Raw genomic sequence first — 22,779 nt, 5'->3', positions numbered from 1 at the left:
CATTGTAAATAATAAAAAAAAAACAATACATGTACACACATTGATATAAACACATGCACACAAGACACGCACACGTACACCCTCTAACAATCATACACATGACACCTACCAGAACATTTCATTCACGCAGATGCACTGTCACTCACACCCACCCACTTTAAAAACACAATAGCTCTCTCACACTCGCACACACACAATCAATCACACAAACATACACATGTTTTTATTTTAAAAACATACCTAAAGAGGTCACAGTGGTGATCTTCTATCTGAGGTTTCTCCCTCTTACTCCAACGTTATCCCGTTGGAGGAAGAGGGTCAGGAGACGCCTTTCACCCATCCTCCTGCCTATTCCTGTATCAGGCAGAGGTCAGTGTCAGCTTTCTGACCCCAGCCTGAAACAGACAGGCAGACGGAGGGGTGAAGAGTCCTTTAGGATTCCTCATGCGCCAGACTTTCCAGCACCATTGAGGCCTCTTGAAGGGCGTGACATTACCCATGGTCTCCCTAATGCCTTTCACAAAACTTTAAATGAGTGAAGGCATGGATGTTTTATTTCCCGACCTTTGTCCATGTAAAGTGCTGTGTTGGGCATATGGGACACCATCAGTCTTTGCATTTGCAAAGAATTGTAATGTTTTTATATTCATTGCAAATGTAACTACTACATTTGCATTGTCATGGAGCTAGTTAAAATCACTCGCTCCATAATGCAAATGCATTTTTATTTGATTCTCTGAGTTTCTTCAGGGGGGACTGGAGGGTCCCAAAAATGAAGGGGCATGGCAGAGGTGCCACCCTAGCACCCCCCCATGGGCGAGGCCCCATATCCTCAAGCGATATATTGCATTGCTTTCTCAATCCTGTGCTATAATTGTCACATACATTTTTACACCCCTAACCTTACAGCCTTAAAATGTCACCCTGTAACATGTTTCTTTTAAAACAGATATTTTACATTGCATATTCTCACAATAAGACTCAGATATTGATTACGAATTTGGTAGTATTTCCTCTGGAAATACCTCACAACTAAATTACTGTTACTGCATGTGGTAACTTGAAGGAGCCTTCAGTTATTCCCCATTTTGGAGTTCCAGAGGACTCATTGGGAAATGCCATATTACCCCATGCGGCATGATCAATGTGACAGTGTCAGGCGATTACCCGGTCAGTGGACAACAGGGACCCCTCCCAACTTGGAGTAGGTGGCCTACATGGGTGAATGCCATAGCTGGTCCTACCCTAGAGGTGATTAGAGGGAGTTGGGGAGGCATCAGTCCCTGATTCTCTGGAATGTGCCTTGCTTGCTAACAGTATTATTTTATTTTTATTACTACATTTGTAAGGCGCACCTAACCCTCAGGCATCTTGGTGCATCAATTTAGGAATATGGTTACAGATTAAACAGTCTTAAGAGATTGGTTACAGAAATCAGCTTGCGGATATGGTTACAGGTTATGCAGATTGTAAGAGTGGCATGCTTAAGTATATGGTTACAGGGTATGCAAAACATAGGTGACACAGGCTTGAGGCTTTGCATAACGAATTATGTCAATTTAAGAAGATGGTTGCATGACTTGTGATGAGTAACAAAGTGGAGTGCAGGTCATGCCAAGATGGTTACATCTAGGGAGAGAGCAGCTTGGTGTACTAAGTAAATAGCCAAGTTTTTAATTTTTTGCGGGATGAGAGTAAGGCAGGATCCAGTTTGATGTCCAGTGGCAAGGCGTTCCAGTAGTTGGCTGCCATGACGGGGAAGCTTGAGCCGCCTGCTCTTGGTCTACTGTATCTGGGCTTGGTCAGTTGCCCGAGGTAGGCAGCGCAGGTGGGTCTAGAGGATTGGTTTTTTACTATCAAATTGGACAGATCACGTGGAGCAGTGTTGGATAGGCATGTATGTGTGAGTGTAAGTACTTTAAATTTGATCCAGTCCTTCACTGGTAGCCAGTGAATGTTTCTTCCGACTGCAGAAATGTGCTCTGATTTGGGGATATTTAGTGCTGCTCTTATGGCATTGTTCTGCACTATTTGGAGTTTTAGGATGTTTTTAGTCGATGAGCCTGCAAAGATGGCGTTACAGTAGTCAATCCTAGAAAGGATGAGTACTCTTGCCAGGGTGAAGCGGTTCTCTACTGTCAGATAAGGTCTGCAGACAGTAGTACCACTGTCAATCACTCAATGCCTTACAGCCTCATTTATAGTTCTTTTTTTATTGGTTGTAGGACTTGTGACACATCCAGGGAATGTGTCCCTTCTCCCCACAGGGAGCTCTCTTCTTTGGGACTAGGGAGAGGGGCTCACTACGCGATATACTACCTAGAGTGTGATCTCAGTGGGGGTGATCTCCCTGTGGGTGACCCGCCCCTTAGTGGACAAGGCAGCCCCAATCAGATATGCTTCCATACCTCCCTACTGTACAGACTCCCAAATATTTGTAGGGTATGGGACAGCTAAACCGTCTGTGTTATGACATGCAGGGCCCTTTAAAGGGGATTTGCTTCGTTTTTGACTATTTTATGGCAACGCCCCTACCTGAAGACCTGAAGGCCGGGACCAATGATGTCTTTTCTCTCGCTGCGGGAAAGTACTAAAAAGACTATGGGCCCATGCACCTTTGGAGAGAACCAATCCGTCGCTTGAGTTGAGCAGTCTGCATCAGAGCGCAGACAATGGACTCTTCCCCTTGCAACCACCTGGAGGCAGGACAACATTGGAGGTGTGGTGGGCTGACAGCCCGCAGAACGGTGCTAAACCAAGGGTAGATGTGAGAACAGGAACCTGCCGACCGAAGGAGAATCCGACCACCACCAAAGCGGTTTGCCAGGGTCCACTGAACCCAACGCCAAGGACAGAAGGGAGGAACAGAACGCAGAGGCAACAGCGAGGAAGTTGGAGGTGCGGTTCCAAAATGGCTGAAGTCACCAGCTCAGCAGACAGGCCCCACTGCAGGAAAAAAGGTACATGGCAGGAAAGATGGTGCAGGAGGAGTGCAGAAAAACACCAAAGATGCGCACAAGCAGCTGATAGTGAGAATATCAAACTAGAAACTTAAATGGAGTATAACCCGCGAAGGGTGGGCATTACAAATATTTAGGAAAGCGGGGGGGAAACTAGAATCAGAAGCCCAGAAGGGCAAATAGTGAAAATAACCCACAGGGGACTGAAACACAATGAAAGAGTCCACAAGGGACTGATCTGGAGCACATCCCAGGAGGGGGTGATTTACAGCCAAGCACAATAAGGCGAGAGGCGAACAAGCCTACAAGGGGCAGAGATTGAGAACAGCTCGTAAGGAAGTGGAAGAAGAGAGAGAAACCAGTGGCCTGAGGGTCCGTTCACTCAAACCGAACTAAGAGAGAGGAACACTATTTCCCATTCTATCAGAGGTCAACACATACTGTGTGTGTCAAAATAAGCCAACTAGGGAGTGCCCATCACTTCTACTCAGAAGGAAACATTCTGAACTATTGGGACAAAACTTCGAACTTGGACGAAATCACCAGGCCAGAACCTGAGAGAAAGAGAAGCACCAGACAGAAATGGGTGGGGGTCAGAAATCAAAAACAAACCCAAAGAGTGAGAGAGGGCACCACAAGGTTAATCACAGTAACACTACTTAAATCGGATACAGAAGCCTGAGAGAAAGAGAAGCACCAGATAGAACTGGGTGGGGGTCAGAAATCAGAAACAAACCCAAAGACAGAGAGGGCACCACAAGGTTAATCACAGTAACACTACTTAAATCGGATACAGAACCAAAGTGTAAAGAGCACTGTCCATGACCCAGTGGCGCTCTGAGTCCAAATAGCAAAATGAGAGAGATCATAGGTGGATAGCTACATGGGACTTGCTCACAGTAGGTCTGTTGTGCAGAACCAATATTCAACTATGTACAATAATGGTACAAGTAATAATACAAAATGCACTCAATGCTAAAAACGCAAAAAGTTTTAATGACAACTACAATGCATGGTCTATGCATTTCGCATCTAGATCCTTCGTTGGGACCTCTCTGTAGTGAGAAAAGCAAAACAAAAAAACTAACGTAAGCATAAGAATACATGAATTAAGTGATACAAAATACTAGAGCCAACCAACATAAATAACATAGCTAATGAGCAGGCCCAGGTAATCAGCCCAAGGAATATAATGCAGAGAACAATCCACAAATGAAATAAAGAGCTGGGGTAGATAAAGTGTAAAAATTGCCCCACTAAAATAACCAGTTACAAAGTGCACACACAATAAGTCAAAAGCAAGTACCCGTCTCATAACAATCCAAATGATGTCTTAGAAATGCATGGAACCCCATTCTGTAACAAACATGTAGTAACAGAATAATGGGGAGAGCAGATTATCAGACATGCTATGGACACAAAAATGTGCTGCAGAGAAAAAACATGCTGAATGTCACGTGCCTGCTAAAACACCAAATAAAAGCCTGAACCACAAACGGGTCAGATTCAAGCCAAAGTATAGTGAAAGCAAGTTGCTTAGACCATTTACATTGTTTTGTTTTTAGTGGAAGGGCGAGCATAGGATAGAATAGGTTTTTGGACCGAATAAAGAATTGATGTGACACACACTAACGAGCACCTGTTCGCTATTTTATTTGAAGACTAGGAAAACTTCATCATAGAGCTAGGGATAGCTGAGGTTTTCTTTTCTTTAATAAACACCCTTGAATCAGGACTTCATGTCGGTCTCGCATGTCAGACTTAACACAGACAGCACTATCCAGAACACAACAGAGCAATGGAAAAACACAGCTAGCAGAAAGAAGAAGACAGACCATGAGACTCTGGTGCATGCCAGCCTCAGCAAACCAGCATAAGATGTAACGTACCACAGGGAAAGAATAACAAGAGACGATCAGAGCAAACATCAAATACTGCATGAAAGCCTGCACAGAGGAAGGTTTGACCCTGCCCAGGGGGAAAGAATAGGGCTAGGTTTACTCAAAGAGTCAGCCTAGGCACAGGACCAATGGGAAAAGCAGGGAAGGAAAGAACTAAGAAGCCACAGTTAAGAAAATCCTGCAGAAATAAAGAAAGAATGAAAGGTGTTTGGTTGAGATCAGGTGGTGTGGTGATGGATCGAGAGACAAGGCTGAAGGAGGACAGTGGAGCAGAGTGCTGAGAAGTCTATGGCAGTGTTGGATACATGTGCCGGTAAGGTATTGAAACCAGGGTTGTGAGAGAACGCGTAGCGTGAAAGTAGAGGGGAGATATAGAGATTTAGACAATGAGAAAGAGTGAAAGAAAGTGTGGAAGTGAGAATGAATGAGATAGGAGAAGGGTGTAGAGGGGGAATTTGGAGACTGGAGGAAATAGAAGGTGGAGAAACAGAACGAGGAGAGTGAGAAGACTGGGGCAGTGGAGAGAGGGTGGAGAATGGAGAGATTAGGAGGTGGTGAAGTGGATAGAGAGTAGGGAGGAGTGGGAGAAGATGAGAAAGGAGGGTACGGAGAACAGGGGGAGAGCAAAGAGGAACACGATCAGGAAAAGGAAGGAGTGTGTCTGAGGGGACAGGTACCATCCTGAATATCATTCATCACACTGTTGGACATCTGGGGAGTAGAGAGTCCTTGGAAAATCCCCAAAAGGAGCAAGATACACAAGGCTTCGGCCTTTGGGTCCTTGCCACCAAATTAGGATAGCTTAGATAGTAGGGGTTCCCAATAACTAGTGCATTACATTATTGTGGAAAAGGGGAGCCGGGGCTAGGGTGGAGGCAGCCCACAGGAGGTCGAGGGACTAGCCAGGGATGCCCATTAGTTGGTGCATTATGTAGTCTTACAAACTGGAGAAATTCAATAAAAACTCTTGAACTAGGTTTACCAGAGTTTGGGAAATATTAAAGCAATCCGAGACACCAAATACTGCATGTTTAACTTTTATTGCTAATACCTGTGAATCTGAAGTGATGCACATTTGAAAAAATATGAATACTATGTTAGAAAACACATAAGCAGAAGACCACATTGGAGGCATGGGACTCCCAAACACGGAAAGGCATAATGACCACGGCGCTAGGCCCCTTCACACCCATCTGTCGAAATCCCCAATTCCCACCAGGTATGGAACAAGGGGCATATGAAAAATGGGAAGAGGCGGGAATAACGAAAATTGGGGAAATGTTCCTAGACAATGAAATCAGGGCACATGACTCATGCTACTCAACTGCATCCCGTTCTCGACGAGATAAATACAAATATGAACAACTCAAACACTGGCTGAAAACCCCGGACATTACTAAAGCGGCAACGAGGAGCCTCACACCATTTGAGAGCTATGTCATCAACACGGGGGCGAATATTCATTAATAAACACACAATACGAGGAAATCAAGTGGTCATACATGATTAGGTGGGGCAGAACATTGGGGGAGGAACCTACAAAAGCCCAATGGGAGGACCTATGGAAACTAATTCCCAAGATGAGGCGCTCCGCACAGACCAGAGAAATGTGGACCAAAATAGTGACTCAATGGCACTACGCTCCAGAAAGACTGCAAACCATGTTTCCCAAAACGTCAAATAAATGCTGGAGAGGATGTGAGGAGGTGGGGTCATGGAGGCACATATGGTGGGATTGTAAAGGGATAAAACCATTCTGGGAAGAAGTAAAGGGAGAGATGGGAAAGATGTTTCCTGATGTGAGGATGTTAGGAGAAGGGGGTTGGCTATGCAGAATAAGAGACCAAACAGCAAAAAAAATTTCAAAGACTCAGCGGAGAGGCTTCATGGGGCTCCTCATAGCAGCATGGTCACCCATCGCCCAGAATTGGAAAAATAAAGATACCCCACTAACTTTCACATGGTTACAAAAGGTGTGGGCCCAAATAACGATGGAAAAGTTCACCCACACAATCCAGGGCACGAGAGAAGTTTGTAATGGAATGGGAAGGGATTCTGGAATATCTTCAGTCGGACATTATGGAACAATGGTGCCCCCATAACATTAAGGTATCGGACATCTTCAATGCATAAAAAGGTCCCCGGAAAGTTGGACATAAGTGCCCCAAGGGGGGGGAGGGGTGGGGGCAATGCAGTTCGTTTTGTTGATGTTTTGCCATGTAAAAACAATAAACACATGTTTAAAAAAAAAAGAAAACACATTAGCAATGCTATTCAATCAAATACTTTATTGCATTCAAATCCATAAACATTAAAATGGTAAAAATCAACGCTCATATGGAATTCATATAAAAGGATAATATAATTTTAAAGTTAGACCAAAAATACAAAATAAATAACGTAAACATTACAGATTAAGACCTATAAATATGTCTCGTGCATATATGGGATGCACATCAAAAAGGAACAAAATAATAAAACAAGAGTTTCAAGCAAAGCATGACAAAAATGCAATATGTTAAACATTTTCTTCCTGATTTTGCCCGAGATACAATTGTTCAGGGGTCTGAATGCTAATATGTTTGTTTTACAATGTCTAAACATCTCTATTACAGCTCACTTGCACAATAAAACCAGTAAATTGACTTGTTACATTCAAAATCTGGATTTTCACATAGGCAGTTTGTATTTTGAATTAAGAGGTTCCATTTTATTAACATTCACTGTTTATAAGCTAAATCACTGTGTCCTCTATTTGGGGCTTTACTTTGCACATGTCTGCAAGATCGAATGCATAATGTCAGTAAAAGTGCCTTGACTAAATCTTAATATCTAAGCTAGCAAAAGGGATGCAACACCTATTAAACCTGAAAAAGCACCACGTTACTAGAATACCGTTTCTTTTTTCTTAAATATAGTTTATTTAATTTTTAATAACAAAAACATAACAATGAAAGATACATTTACAGCAATTATAAGAGAAAAGATTCAAAAGCAAAGTGAATATGCAACCACTGTAATAGTAGATAAGATAATTGGCAATGTAGAGATTACCTGATTTTCGAAATTGTTAGGTTGTAGATTTGAATATACTGTATTATCTCATCCAGGAGGCGATCAGTCATGGAATCAAAATCGGCAAAGGTATCGTTCTTTTGAAAAGAAAAGAAGGAGTGCATTAATCTCCGTCAACACCTACACCAGCTTTCTGACACAATCAGCATACATGTTATTTATAATAGAGCCTCTTTTGTACTGAATGGACTTGTAGGTGTTCTTATTTCTATGCTTTTATTCCCACTGGGATGCATGCTGCAGACAGCTACATTGCTGTTGATTTTAAATTACAGAGCATTTTAGAACTGAAATGCATGGTTATGAATAACTAACATGGTTAGAAGAAGGCTTTGGTGTCAACATTCGACAAGTTACTGGTATAGTCTTAGCCTTCCTCATTACCTATATCAGACATTTTGTATCAGCAGCATAGTAAGCGCTCAATCAGAGTTTGTCCCAAACAGTACTACAGCAAAACTCGTTGTATATGGTATACGGATACACAGACACACACTTTCCTCAAACTGCTTAAACACTGAGGATTCGCATTCAAACTTCATGGCCAAGCCTTTTCTTGTTTTCCACCCGTTTCAAAACTTCAATATTGTTGGTTCAAGAATGTACGACTGCCGTTAATTACCCAGCTATCGTATCGGGTTAGAATCAAATGATAAGCATATTTCGCCATGTACTGGTTGGTTTGGAGTATTACAAGTTGTAATATTATATGTGCAGGCACAAACCTGGGTGTCTCGACGATCAGATTGGCTGTTTTCTGCAGATATGTAACCATGAGAGCAGGGTACGACAGCAGGAGCTTAAACATTGTATTTTTTTTTCAACAATACTTTTTATTAAGCATTATAACAAATGAAAACTGACACCGCAATGTAATATCAACAGTGGCAGTCAGCAACACCCAAATCAACTCAACCCCCATTCCCCCCTCGGGAGTCAGGGCCGGTAAGTGCTCCTAGTCCGGCAGGCCTCATGCCCTGGGCCTGCAGAGGGCCCAGCAGAGTCTCTCATTCCTGTAACCACCGCAGTGAGTGGAGGCCTTCAGGTGAGGGCAGGGTATTCTGTAGCGAAGTCCATCCATGGAGCCCAAGTATTTGTGAAGGGGCCTAAGTTCCCAGAACGAATTGCTGTGATTCATTCCGCAGCCACCACTTCCCAGCATTTATACCACCATAATGAGCTTACCGGACCCTCTGTACTCTTCCATACTCGGGCCAGAGCAGTTTTTGCGGCTAGGAGCAGGTGCGTGCAGTCGTGACATGTGTCCGGAAACGCCCCTGCCCCCGTTTCACCCAAGAGAATGACCCCCGGATCCCAAGGGATGGATAGACCCGTGATTTCTTTGACATGACCCACCACTTCCCTGCAGTACTTCTCCGCTTTAGGGCAGGACCAGAGGAGATGGAACAGGGAACCTTGTTCAGAACAGCCTCTCCAGCAGTTCGGGGAGATGCCCGGGTTGAGTTTGTTAAGTTGGACCGGCGTTGTATAATATCTATAGCAGATCTTGTAGCCGCTTTCTTTATTCGTGACACACTGGGTGCTTTTGTGCAACCTGGAACAAATTTTCCCCCATTCTGTGACCTCTATCTCACGTCCAAGATCCCTCTCCCATTCCACCATGTATCTCTCCTTAGTGGCCGGATCAGTCCTATCTAGGAGTTTGGAGAGTGAGAACACCTTCCCCCTGGCTTTCGGGGCTGTAAGAGTGAGCTCCAGAACCGAAAGGGCTTGCGCCCCCTTTTCCTTCACCACCCTATTTGAGGCCCAATGCCGGAGTTAGGAGTATCGAAACCTCTCTACTTCTGAGACCCCGATTTTTCCTTGCGCCTCTCAGATGAAAGGGGGTGCCCCTCCTGCAGGAAGTCAGATAGGATCCAGTGCCCTCCCATCTGCCATGCACCGAACCCATGTGGGGAGATTCCAGGGGTGGATTCAGGATTGTTCCACCAAGGAGTCAGTGGGCCTAGCCAGGCAGTGCAACCTCATTTGCGGGCTGCGGCTTTCCATTTACCCACTGTGGTGCTGGTAGACGCTAACGGGCCTTGCATACCCTGAACTTTGATAGGTGGAAGGTGCGGGAGGTCCGCTATGGGCACCAGGCTCCAGGCCTCTTCTATGTGCCTCCACTGGGGGGAATCTGAAGGGACAACTGCGCCGCGAGTGCATACCTCGGCACATTGGGCCCCCCTAGGCCACCAAGCTCCCTCCCCCGGAGCAAGACTTTCTTCGCTATTCTTGGCCTTTTCCCTTCCCAGATGAACTTTTGGACATTCCTTTGCAGGGCCGTGAGTTCCTTGTCTGGGATATGCACTGGCAGGGCAGAGCAGAAGTATAGCAACTAGGGACCAGGTTCAGCTTCACCGCAGCTATGCGGCCGAACCACGAGATTTCCTGCGCTTGCCATTGTTCTAAGTCTCGTTTGAACTCGCCTTGAAGCCGAGGGAAGTTGCACTGGCATGTTCAAGATGGAATTCTGGGGATCCGGACACCCAAGTACTTATGGAAGAAGCCGCCAATGTCATGATTCCTGCCCCTCATGTCTCCAGCCCTCCAAGAGGTCAGGGCTGGAGCCAGGGCACGATCACCTGCATGGCCCTCAAGGGCCTCTCCATCCCTCCAAAGACCCACTTGGAGTCAGACTTGGCGCTTGTGGCACCAGACTCACTCACTCCCATAGGATAACATTGGGGATTGGACTTGTAGTGGATTGATGGGGACAAGATGGATGCCCCCACATATTTCGGTTCCCAGGACTGCATGTGCAGTCTAGTCTTTTGGGTGTGGTTCAGCCCAGAGACACGCCGCTTTCTAAGGAAAAGGGAAAAGAACAGAAAAAAAGGCATTAGTAAGCATTCAGCAAATTTTCGCTTATTTTTAAAGACTGTACGAGCTTCAAACGCTTACCTAAATCCCAGCCGCTCTGGGGAACTCTGTCTCCGGAACTTCTCATCCATCTGCAAGAGGGAAAAGACACTCCAGGTTAGCGTGGAAACATCTAGAGGAACCGCATACCGCGCTTACTCACCGCATTTCTTCATAACCGGCATCCACGCTGAAAACGTCACAGCACCTAAAAAAGACAGAAAAAGAACTCAGTTCAATACAAATATGAAAGGGTCGCATCGCGCTCTCACTCATCTTCAGTGCTACTCATCTCAGCAGCACGTCGCCATCCCCGGACGCCGGCCATCATCTAAGGAAGGAAAGGAACGAAGTTAGAGAACTGTTCAAAAAACTCATAATACTTACCTGTCGGACTCTTGCCAGTGAAGTAACTAGGCAGCAACGAGCCTGCATCAATCAACGCGCCCCTGCGCTGAAAGCTGGACAGAGAGCACACTTTCCAAGAAAACAAGGTGAGCTGTGGATCAAAGGGAAGGGTTGGACCCCGGGGAAGAAGGGGTTCAAGCACACAGAGACAATAGGGAGTTAAACTCTACCAATCCTGTGTTTCAGGCCCAATCTCCAGTCGAGTAGACTCCAGGGAAGGGTTCGAGGTCGTAAGAGGTCAGAACAGGCTGAGTGACGTCCCCGTGGATACCAGGTGAGCGTTACAGCCAATGGGACTGGGAGGACCTGACCCAGGCCCGCCTTCTGCAATTTGGTGAGGTTAATTGACATTGCTTCTGATTTGTTGAGGTTGACCCTAAACCCCGAAAGCTGGCCGAATACTTCGATTTCGTTCCAAAGTAAGGGGAGCGAAGGGAGAGGATCAACTATCGTGAGCAGGACGTCGTCCGCGTATAGCGCCACCTTGTACTCCTGACTTCCCACCGTGAGTCCCCGCACCCCCAAGTTTTCCCGGACCCTATTCGCAAATGGCTCCATGGAGAGCGCAAACATCAAAGGCGACAAGGGGCAGCCTTGCCTCGTGCCCCTGGAGAGATTTAACATCTCTGACCTAGTCCCAATGGCCCGCAGTTGCATTGTAGGGAACTGGAAGTTAGCCATCACCCAGGTTACAAAGTTCCTGCCAAAGCCCCAGTGCTGCAGATGGCCCGAATGTAACCCCAATCCACCAAATCGAACGCTTTATGGGCGTCCAATGAAATTACCAGCATCCCTTCCCCCATTATGGTGGCACAATCAATGAGGTTTAGAATACGCCTAATATTATCATGTGCTCCCCTTCCCGGGATAAATCCTGTTTGGTCTTGATCTATGATGTGTGGGAGATACGCGTTCAATCTAGCTGCCAGAATTTTTGAGAAAAGTTTGCTGTCATTATTCAGCAGGGAAATAGGTCTGTATGACGCAGGATCCTCAGGGTCTTTACCAGGCTTATACAAAAGCAATGTTACGGATTCGCCCATTGATTTGGTGATAGTACCTGTCTCCAAGAAGGAATTGAACAGCCCAGTGAGTTGAGGAGCTAAGATGTGGGAGAAGGCTTTATAAAACTTGGCCGTTAATCCGTCCGGGCCAGGGGAGGAATTTTTCAAGGATTTAATGGCTCTGGCCGTTTCTTATCGGGCTTTTTAAGGCACTCAATCTGGACCGATGGTCCTGGGTTCTGCTGGCTCTAAGAAATTCCGGAAGCCCCTCGAGGACAGTGGGGGGGCCCGACATGATCGCTTTATGGTGCTCTAAAGCACCTTCATTTTATCCCGGTCATCAAAATGGAGTTGCCCCGACTTGTCCCTCAAGCAGGCTACATTATTCCTAGTGTGGACTCTCTTTAACTTGTAAGCTAGGATGCGGTTAGCCTTATTAGATGTGCTGTAATAAAACTGTTTGGTAAACGCTAGGGATTTCGCAGAGCAATGCGCCCCATGCATCTCTAACGTTATTCTAGCTTTGCGTAGCGCCCTTTCCCCCTTCCTGGACCATCGACCTTGTAGGTCTTTTTTCAATGAGTTAACTGTCCCCTCTAGCTTAGTCCCCATGATCCGAGAGACCCTTCGCAATTCGGCCCCGGCACTAATCAGAGATCCCCTTATCACCGCCTTCATGGCGTCCCAGACCACCCCAGTGGGGGTATCCTTTCCCAGGTTTTCAGAGAAGTAATTCATTAGTACTTCCTCCATTTCCCTCTTTATGTTTGCGTCTAACAATAGGGTATCGCATAGCTTCCAACATCTCGTTGGTGGTGGGGGGGACCCTGGATGCCCAGGACCGCTGATATGGATGCATGCTCCGAGATAGTCCCAGAGTGAATCCTGACCCCTTCAAGGCATGGATATATTGCAGCAGTGATCAGTATTAGGTCAATTCTAGAGAATCCTTTACGGGCGTGAGAATAATGTGTGAAGCCTCGGTCCCCCCCATTGGCCAACCTCCATGCGTCCACCGCCCCCATATCCCTGAATAGTTTGGTTAAGGCTAGCGCTGAGGCGAAGTCTGACTTGGACGGAGGGAGAGTTTTGTCCTTGCTGGGGTCCGGGACAGCATTAAAGTCCCCCCCAATCATTTTGTGTTTCCCTCCGAGAATGTCAAGATCATTGGAGTGAGCTTTGCTAAAAACTTGTCCTGGGCGGAATTTGAGCAGTAAATGGAGACTAGAGTGATTGGTTGTTCCACCAGCCACCCGTTCAGCAAAATACATCTCCCCTCTGAGTCCCGCCTTACAGAGATTCTCGTCAGAGGGACTTGTTCACTTTACAGGAGATGGCTACTCCTCTTCTCTTCCCCCCGGAGGTGGCAAAGAATCTTCAGTTGAACCTTTTGAATCTCACACGAGCTTCATCAGCCCGGAGCAAGTGTGTCTCCTGCAAGACGACGATGTCTCGCTCCATCTGACTGAGTGATTGTTCCACCGACCTACGTTTCCCCGGGAAGTTGAGGCCCTGGACGTTCTATGTCAGAACTCTGAGCACTCTGTCGTCAGCCTGCCCCATGGGATGCCCTACAAGGAGTTGCTTTGGTGATGGCAAGAGGCCCTCCCGTGCCGGATTCTGGTGCATTGTGCGATTGGTTGGGGAAGCCCCCGGTGAATGATGACATGGGTGTCTGACTGCCTTCATGTTTCCAACTGTCTGAGAGAAAATAAACTTGCCCTTCTTTACCCCTGAACCAAATTCCCCCAACTCCCCCCCCCCCTCCAGAACTAAAAGACAGGAAATATTCCTACCCCAACGGGCAACTGGATGGACTCAAACCGCGAGCCCTTGTGGCCAACCGGGCCCAGCCTGACAACCAAAAGATTACCCAGTGACCAGACATCGTAATCAGTGTACAAGGCCCTGAGCAGAGCGGAAGACTATTCCGTAGATAGCCGACTCTGGAGGAAAGAGGAGGACCAAGATCACCCCCTCCCCTCCAAAGACCTGCACAACTGTTCCCAGCCAATAGGCCCGATAGAAGTACAATAATGCAGCTCAGTCTGGATTAGGCTTCCTCTGCGGAAGGCCCCGGGGTTTTCGTCGCCTGTTCACCTTAGTCCAGGTTTTTCCAACATGCTTCTCGCCTTGGTCTTTGGTCAGAGCCTCTGCCTCGGAACCGTCGCTCGGCGCCTCCGTGCCCATTAGTTTCTCGGCCTCCTTCAACTAATGAAACTGGTACTGCACCTCACATAGGAATCTGATGGATGTGGGAAACACCCATTGATACAGGATTTTCCTTTCACAGAGCCACACCTCTTTTGGAGGATGGAGGCTGCCAGATCCTGGAATAGGAGAATATTGGCGTCCCGGAAAGAGATTTGCTGCATCTACCTGGCTTCCCTCATGATTTCCTCCTTCAGTCTAAAGAAGTGGACCCGAGCCAGGACATCTGGGGACATGGTCGCAGGGCGCCGAGGGGACGTTTTACAGATTCGGTCCTATTCCAACAGGGAGTCCCCAGGAAGGGTAATGATGAATCTAAACAGCTCGGCCACATATGACTCGAGTTCCGAGCTCGGTTCAGATGCAGGAATCCCTCGAATACGGATGTTGTTTCGTCTGGAACGATTTTCCATATCTTCCAATTTCAATTTCAGCGCCTCGCATCGCGTCTCCAACGCCGTCAGTCTATCTTGGCCTTTCTCCAGCTCGAATGCCTGGTCACACAATGCATCCTCCACCTCCGCTGTGCGGCTTTCCACTGCATCCACCCTCCTATCCAGGGAATCAATTCTCTTTGTCACTTCCTCCGTGCCCTTTTGGATTTCTTTGGTTAGGGCAGTCAGAACGTCCCTCAGGTCCACCCTGGTGGCCACCTGCTCCGACTCCTCAGGCGGCTGGGAGGCTCCCTAATCCCCCGACCGATCAACGGCCGGCCCCCCTTTTCTTGTTTTGTCTGGGTTGCCGTGTCCCATCATGGTGGCTATGTGTTAGGCAGAAACCTGTGCAGTTCCCTTAGGGACCACTGCAAAAGATTTAGGACTACAGGTGGTTGGCAGTAAACCCAAATAGTAGCAGTCTGTACCACCCAGATTTACCTGGTAGCTGTGGCTGAGCAGACAGACTTCTCTCAAGATGAGTTAGGCAGTATATAGAGTATACACAATAGGTACAGAGATACAGTAGCACAAGCAAACACTGACCAGTGCTTTGGTGTTAAAGACACACTTGTAAATTACACTAGCACAAAAAGAGGTAAGTAAATTCAACACACAGTCACTATTATATATATACAACCCTGATTACTTATTAGACAAGTCTTAATGAGAAACACCACTTATTTTCAGACATAGGTGAGCGCTTAACATAAGATGGCACTCTAATAAGTTATAGAAAAAGGGAGGGAAAAGGCAAAGTTATAAAAGCACACAATGTCAATACTTTTCAAAGAACCACAGTGAGGCAGGTTAGGCAAAGTCTACCGGAGGGCAAGGGAGTTCAAATGCCAGGCCCACTCTTAGAGAGAGCAAGCAAAATGTGTCCAGGATCACACAGTGGGGTTATGCCCAAAGAGTCTTTGTAGATAGTTCATAAAAGATTGAGATCAAGTCAGGAAAACTTAGTTAACAGGCCCCAGTCTAACCTAGGTTAGAAAGTTGAGGATTTACTGTCACCCCGAACGATCTGTCGCAAGGGAAGTCAGGCGGGACACAGTAGCTGAAATTGAAAGAACGCTCCAGAGGGGGCAGTTGTCCCTGGCAGCGGGTGCAAGTCGGTGTTTCGTCCAGAGGAAGAGGAGGTCTCGACGTGGAGGAAAGATGAAGGTCGCTGCACTGCCAGGGAAGAAACCAGCCGCTGAGTTTTCCGGTTACAAGGTACTACCCTTTTCTTCGCGGTAGTGGTAAACCGTGGTATTCCGGTTGCCGGGGTGCTTGGCACAGGCAAGGCGGCCACGAGATGGTCCAGGAAGGCGGAAAGACGGGCAAACTAGTTATCCCCACCAGTCCAAGGAAGAAGACTCTCCGGACTGGAGATGATCTCTGTCGTCGGGAAAAGTGGTGAGACGGTTCAGCAGGGCTCCACCGGTGGTGTCGTCGTTGCAGGTCGGCTCGGCTTCTCCCTCCTCGGATTCTTTAGGTCCTGTGGCGACTTCTGAAGTTCCAGTCCCCAACGCCCTGCTTTTATGCAGAAAACCCCCATTCATTCAGCCTAGCTGTCACTCAAACATGCTAAGTGGTGAGCCGAGTGGCTCACCACTTGGGCCAATCACACAAGAGTGCGACTTGAGTTGCCGAGGCAACTCAGTCCAGGGTGCCTAAACCCCCTCCCACACCCCCTGTGGTACCCAGGCAGAGTGGCACCACTTTTGGAGGCTTCTGTGGAGAAGCCCACCAAAAAGTGGAACAAAGGGCTCGACTTGGGTTGGAGTCACAGAAGCAAACACAAACGCCATTTTGGAACCAAGTTTCGGCAAAAAATACCAACCGGTGAATTTATATTAATTTAATAAACTGGCGGTATGTTCGAGGCTATTTTAAAAAGTGGTAGCCTCGAACAATGGGAAAATCCCATAAGAATATATCCGCGGTCGAATATAAAAAGTAGTATCCACTGCCACCAGCCAAAACTCGGTCGGGGGGGACTGGACAGTGCCCCCTCGAACAACAGACCCCGGGGCAATCGAATTGCCCCGACCAGTACGTCCACAATATGATGGTTTGTACTGGTTCTGTTCACAATTTAAGACTAGTAAAGCCAATGTTGACTTTACATGCCCTGGGAGACAGTAATCAGTCCCAGGGTATGGAGTCTATGTTTGGGGGTCACTACGACACCCCTGGGTTACTGCACGGAGGGTGCTGTGTAACCCACATATCAAAAACAAATGAAACCCGGTAAAGGACCCCATAGCCCATAGAACACATACAAAGACAAAGGAACACCTCAAATCATGTCTAAGAGTGGGAGAAAAAGAGTCTCACTCTTAGCAGGAGAAAAAAATAAACCCCAAAAATCCAGCAAAGCTGCTGGGGGACTCACTAGGTTTGAGAAATTAGCCTTTACAGAGAATTCTCCCTAATACTATGTCTGCTTGTCTGGCTGTCTTTTTGACATGGTTCCCGGCGCTCAGGTGCAAGATCCAGAAACCGAGTGGCCCCCTCTGCCTACGCCCAGGGGCTCTCTGGGGGAGGGGTCCCACACCTGTGTCAAAGGTACCAGTCTTTCCCTCCGCCTTTCGGGGGTGTGATGGTAAGGGGAAGGATGCCATTAGCCCCACAGCCCCCCCCGAGGGCAGCACCCAGTCCAGTAGGCTAGACCACCCCCGCTGCACCAACGGACCAACCCAATTCACTGCATGCAGTCAAATTCGCTTTTCTTTGGACCCCTCGACCTCACCACTGGACAGGGCCGCCTCACACTGCTGTAGAGCGTGATGACAGAGGGAAGGTGCGGGCCAGCTACTCGCACCGTGGGTGGTGACTGAGCTCCTCGTAGGCTGACAAGGAGGATGGTGAAGGGAACTCCCAGGCAGAGGCGTAGAGAGTCTGGGCCGCCGGGAGGCCAATAGTCTGGGTGACAGATGATGGACGGCAGGTGTAGGCCCAGTACCCGGTCTATGGCAGATGAGGGCAGACTCCACGTGGGAAGGCCGAGAAGAGGAGGGGTGGTGCCCCCAGGCAAGGCTGAACTGATTCAGGGACACAGGACCTCAGATATCTGAAGCGCATCAGCCGCTCGGATGGGGCCCAGCCCCCCGGACCAGGCCACAGCAACGATGATGGGGGGGTCCTCCAGGTGGCCCCAAGCGCTAAAGACGCCGATTCAGTGCTCTGGGAGCAAGGAGGGGGGACCAGCTGGGGCAGAGAGGGGGCCGTCCACTATCCCCACTACACCCCGCAAGCGAGCTTTACCCCCGCCAACAGGAAACGGGGGGGCCAGGGAGGCACTGTGTTTAAGGCCCGGGGCTGGGGCGGGACGCTCCGCAGGCCAGGAGTCTCCGCCTCCTGGGGCTCCCCTTGCGATGGCAGCAGGCACCGGATTCAAGCCCCCAGCGGCAGGTGATGCGAACAGGCTGTTGCGTCGATGCGCAGCTGCAGCGGGGCAGGAGGAGATCAAAGCGCTGGGAGGACTGCTTCAGAACACCAGGAGTAGGGGATGCGGGGGGGGGGATCCAGCCAGGATGGGCAAGGGCTCATTCCACCCCCCCCCCCCCCCCCCCCTTGCAGGAAAACTTCACCCCCGCCACCAGGAAGCACCAGAGGCCCGGGGAGGTATTGTGTCCCAATCTCTAGGCTGGGGTGGCGAGCACCGCCGGCCAAGAGCTCCCTCCTCCTGGACCTCACCTTGTGCCAGCCGCAGGCACCAAATCCAGGACTCAGCAGAATGAGGCGGGCAGGCCGAAGCACGGATCCACAAATCCGACGAGGCGAGATGGGACCACAGCCTCAGATGTCCGCTGTGAGGGCCAGCCCGCAGGAAATTCCCATGGACGCAGTCGATCTGTGCGGGACCAGCCGGAAGATGCAGTCCAAGCCCTCACTCGATCCGGGATAAAGGCGCCTCACTCCATCGAAGGGCGCTGGGCAGCCAACACGAGGCAGTGCAGTGTGTCAGGCTGGGGCGACTGGGCGCTTCAAGCAATGGCTGCCCTCCCCTCCCCGCCACCGGCCCCCTTCTCCAGCCGAGCGGCCACCGCCATTTTCCCAAGCCACCTCATGGCTCAGCACAGACCGTGAGGGGCTGCCGCTTTGTGCACCAACGGATTCAGGCGCTGGGAGAGCAGCGACTCGCCCCCCAGGACACCAGCATTCCAGGGAGCCCCTCCATGGCGAGAATCGGAGAGGGGAGCTTTCGTAACTACGCTCGAAGTCTCAGGTCCACCAGGAGCTATTCAGGAGCCATACCACCCGCGGCAGCTCCAAGCTACGCCACCCAAACATTGTATTTTTATCTACACCTCTTATTTATGTTTATGCTACTTCCTATATTTACCACTATCAAGGAAGCTAGGTGGGCGCAAATGGTTCTAAACAGGCGCAATCATTAACATTTGTATTCTGGGTCTTGTGAATCGGCTTACAATCACTTGGTTTGCATAGATTAGGGAGCAGTGTCTCTGTGGCGTTCGATGTGTAGGTGGCATGGCATTTTTTTTATTGCGATTTGGTTTTTACAGTAAAACCTTATACAAAACATAAATGTTAACACTGATTAAAAAGCAATTAACCCCAAAAGAACATTCTAGAAAGAAAAACATTGTGCTTTAAAATCACAAAATCAATAATCAATCTTTCTAAGAAAATGACAATTAACTAAACATATTGATCCTTCAATCACAGAGTATGTAACCCTTATTGTAAAGTGGAAAGTAAAAAGTGCTGTTCAAGTGGGATTATCCAGTTAAATCTGTGTATGCATCATGTCAAAAAGCTTAATTACAAATCTGTGGACTGCCAGCTACAGTACAATGCCATTGCCTTCCATCAATCGACTCCAAAGCGATTTGCTAGCTTGATCAAAATGACTATATACATAGGAACTAAAGTGCAGTTTTCTTATATTGCCAGTTAGTTCACAATACAGTACTGGATATTTTAAAGTTTCTATTGCATCAATCTGTTTACATAATCTACAATGTGTTAGGGAGAATTCTCTGTTTAGGCAGAATTTCCTAACCTAGTGAGTCCCCCAGCAGCTTTGCTGGATTTCTGGAGTTTGTTTTTTTTCTCCTGCCAAGAGTCAGACTCTTTTCCTCCCACTCTTGGACATGATTTGTGGTGTTCGTGTTCCTTTGAATGTTATGTGTTTCATGGGCTATGGGGTCTTTTACTCCATAGGGTCTCATATGTTTTTTCTAGATGTGTTACACAGCACCCTCCGTGCAGTAACACCGTGGTGTCATAGTGACCCCCCACCATAGACTCCATACCCTGGGACTGACTACTGTCTCCCAGGGCATGTAAAGTCACCATTGGCTTTACTAGTCCCAAATTACTAACAGAACCAGTACAAACCATCATATTGTGGGCGTACTCGTAGGGGCAATTCGATTGCCCCTGGGTCTGTTGTTCGAGGGGGCACTGTCCCGTCCCCCCTCGTGGAGTTTTGGCTGGTGGCAGTGGATACTACTTTTTATATTCAACCACAAATATATCGCTATGGGATTTTCCCATTGTTCGAGGCTAATACTTTTTTTAACATAGCCTCTAACATACCGCCGGTTTATTTATTTAATATTAATTCACCGGTTGGTATTTTCTGTATTTTCTTCCAGAACTCGGTTTTAAAATGGCGTTTGTGTTCGCCTCTGTAACTCCAAACCAAAGGTCGAGCCCTTTGTCCCACTTTTGGCGGGCTTCTACACAGAAGCCCTCCAAAGTGGTGCCACTCTGCCTGGGTACCACAGGGGGTGTGGGAGGGGGTTTAGGCACCCTGGACTGAGTTGCCTTGGCAACTCCAGTCGCACCCTTGTGGGATTGGCCCAAGTGGTGAGCCGGCCGGCTCACCACTTAGCATGTTTGATTGACAGCTAGGCTGAATGAATGGGGGTTTCTTGCATAAAAGCAGGGCTTTTGGGACTGGAACTTCAGAAGTCGCCACAGGACCTGAACATCCGACGAGGGAGAAGCTGAGCCGACCTGCTATGTCGACACCACCGGTGGAGCCCTGCTGAACCGACTCACCACTTCCCAACGACAGAGGAGATCTCCCTGCTGGAGAGTCTTCTTCCCCTGACTGGTGGGCACAACCAGTTTACCTTCTTTTCTCGCATCCCAGGACGTCTTGTGGTCGAATTGCCCGTGCCAAGCACCCCGGCAACCGGATAGCCACTTACACTGGACCGCGAATAAATGCTGGTTTCTTCCCTGGCAGTGCAACGGACTCCTGTTTTCCTCCCCAACGAGATCCTCTCTTCCCCCGGACGAAGCACCAACTTGCGCTCGCTGCCAGGAACAACTGCCCCCGCTGGAGCGTTCTCACCATTTTAAGGTACCATGTCCGCCAGGCCTCCCTTTCTAAAGATTGCTACAAGGTAACAATAATCCCTTAACCTTCTGGACTGGGCTGGTCGTCTTGACCATCTAACTGGTCCCTTTCTGTTGGTCCAACTCTTTCTGAAACTGTTGCGAGACTTTTGGGCACTTTCAACCGTGTGACCTTGGACACATTTCGCCCAGAACCTCTTAAAGTGGGCCCGGCCTTGTTAACTTTGACTTTACGGTTTTAATCTGCCTTCTTCTCCTACTGTGTTCTTCCGAAAGTGTTGGGATCTGTTTCTATCTTTGTTCTGCCTTTCTCTCCCTTTTTAACCGATTGATTAGAGTGCCATCTTCGTTAAGCGCTCACCGCTGTCTGAAAATAAGTGTTGCTTTACTTAAGACTTGTCTAATAATCGTTGAAGGGAGTGTATATCTTTTAGTGACCGTGTTTTTGAACTGCTCAATATTAGTGCCAGTGTGTTTAACTAGATGTGTTTTTAAATACATAATTATATCTCTTTTACACCAAGTTCTCTTCAGTGTTTGCTTGTTCCACTGTGTTCTTTTGACCTATTGTGAATACTCTGTATACTGCCTAACTCTTCTTGAGAGAAGTCTGACTGCTCAGCCACAGCTACCAGGTAAATCTGGGTGGTACAGACTGCTACCAATTGGGTTTACTGCCAACCACCTGTAGTCTTAAATCTTTTGCAGTGGTCCCAGAGGGAACTGCACAGGTTTCTGCCTAACACAATGGGGGTCATTCCGAGCATGGAGGTAAGGCAAAAACCATGCCGGTAATGATTTACCTGCATGGTTTTCCGCTCCATGCTATTCTGACCCCTCAGACCGTAAATTACGGCACCGTAAAGTACGATGCCGTAATTATATACGATGCCGTAATTATCGGTCTAGGGTCGCGCGCGCGACATACCATGCCGAAATTATTGGCATGGCGTAAACGGGAGCTGATCGCAAGTGAGGAGCACACGTAAATAATGGCCTCCCCAATGCCGCAAAGTACCTTACCGGCATGGAGTACATACAGGCATCTCAGAGAAGGAGTAAAAACCCTGAGTAGTGGTTCCCTGAGCCACAGGTGCACACATACATCACAGATGGAGGCAATGGAGTCTGCCACATCAGAAAAGGAACACAGCCACACACCACCCCCCTCCCACACCAAGATGACACCAATAGAACAAGCAAGGCCACAACCACACAAACCTCTGCAATAACACCACGCCCCCACACTGAGGAGACACAGGGGTAGAAGGAGGGGGAGACAGGCCCTGCATGCAGCACCAGTGCAGCCTCCGTTACCACCCCAGCAGCCCCCATGCACACGCAGCATGTCCGGCCACTCAAGGACAAGTCCTACCAGATAGACACCCCTGACCACCTAGACGGTGACACCGTCACCACCATATTGCGCCACGGCCACAAAGAAAAGCGAGCACCATACAAATGTACAGTGACAACCTGGCACAAGTGACGGTGTTGCCTGTGCCCCACACCCATGCCACAGGCACCTACCAGCACACAGTGGCATGCCACAACCGTCCATTAGACGGCCACATACACGAGTGCCGTTACA

At 48.3% G+C, this 22,779-nt stretch overlaps 1 protein-coding gene across 9 annotated transcripts in view; it reads right to left on the bottom strand.

Annotated features, from left to right (window-relative positions):
- Positions 1-22,779, bottom strand: part of FAM135A (family with sequence similarity 135 member A) — a 1,883,908-nt gene that overhangs the window by 318,737 nt on the left and 1,542,392 nt on the right. For all 9 annotated transcript variants that reach the window (XM_069606210.1, XM_069606209.1, XM_069606213.1 and 6 more), the window contains one exon: positions 7,916-8,013. In XM_069606210.1, the coding sequence (XP_069462311.1) occupies positions 7,916-8,013 (98 nt within the window). The remainder of the gene's footprint in view (positions 1-7,915; positions 8,014-22,779) is intronic.

The sequence above is a fragment of the Ambystoma mexicanum genome, chromosome 4p, assembly GCF_040938575.1.
Source record: "Ambystoma mexicanum isolate Mex_15411 chromosome 4p, UKY_AmexF1_1, whole genome shotgun sequence".
NCBI classification, from domain to species: Eukaryota; Metazoa; Chordata; class Amphibia; order Caudata; family Ambystomatidae; genus Ambystoma; species Ambystoma mexicanum.
The sequence above is the reverse complement of the archived record's forward strand: the minus strand, read 5'-3'. Positions and strand labels throughout refer to the sequence as shown.